This window comes from Charadrius vociferus, unplaced genomic scaffold, assembly GCF_000708025.1.
Source record: "Charadrius vociferus isolate BGI_N301 unplaced genomic scaffold, ASM70802v2 scaffold39, whole genome shotgun sequence".
Classification (NCBI taxonomy): domain Eukaryota; kingdom Metazoa; phylum Chordata; class Aves; order Charadriiformes; family Charadriidae; genus Charadrius; species Charadrius vociferus.
In genome coordinates, this window is record NW_009650188.1 from 2,015,912 (window position 1) to 2,016,440 (window position 529).

At 43.1% G+C, this 529-nt stretch overlaps 1 protein-coding gene across 1 annotated transcript in view; it reads right to left on the reverse strand.

Annotated features, from left to right (window-relative positions):
• Positions 1-529, reverse strand: part of MTA1 (metastasis associated 1) — a 94,223-nt gene that overhangs the window by 41,088 nt on the left and 52,606 nt on the right. The window contains 1 exon segment of the mRNA XM_009892890.1: positions 3-68. Coding sequence (XP_009891192.1) covers positions 3-68 — 66 coding nt within the window.

The window sequence follows — 529 nt, forward strand, 5'->3', positions numbered from 1 at the left end:
ACGTATCTGTCTGTAGTTTTCCACATATAGTAATATTCTATTATGCTTGTTAAGGACTTCCATGGGAGCTAGGGACATAAAGGAAAAGCAGCAGTCATTGCACGGAGCTGGCACACAGCTTTACTGAAATTCACAGGATTCCTCTGACAGACAGTTTATAGGAGGGTTAGCAGTTCCAAGACTCTGCTCACAAAAACAGACAGTGTCTGAATCTCCTAAGGGCATCAGATGCACATGGAATCCACGTTAAATTAAATGCCCCTTCAAAAATTACTGCTTTCAGTGTAGAAGTAGAGCAGGTCACAGGTAAATCTTCATGCCGCATTGGCTCCACAGTAAACCATCCAAGAAAGGCACAATGTGGAAGGGAACCCATTGGCTCAGACTCTCTCTGCTTGAGCAGCAAAGACTTGAGCAAGAGTCACAACGACAGTATCACAGTTCTGATTTGCTTGGCTTCTATGGAGCTGGCCCATCAAAAAAAAAAAAAAAATAGTAATTTCTAACTTAATTGTGCCCCGCCCGCTCT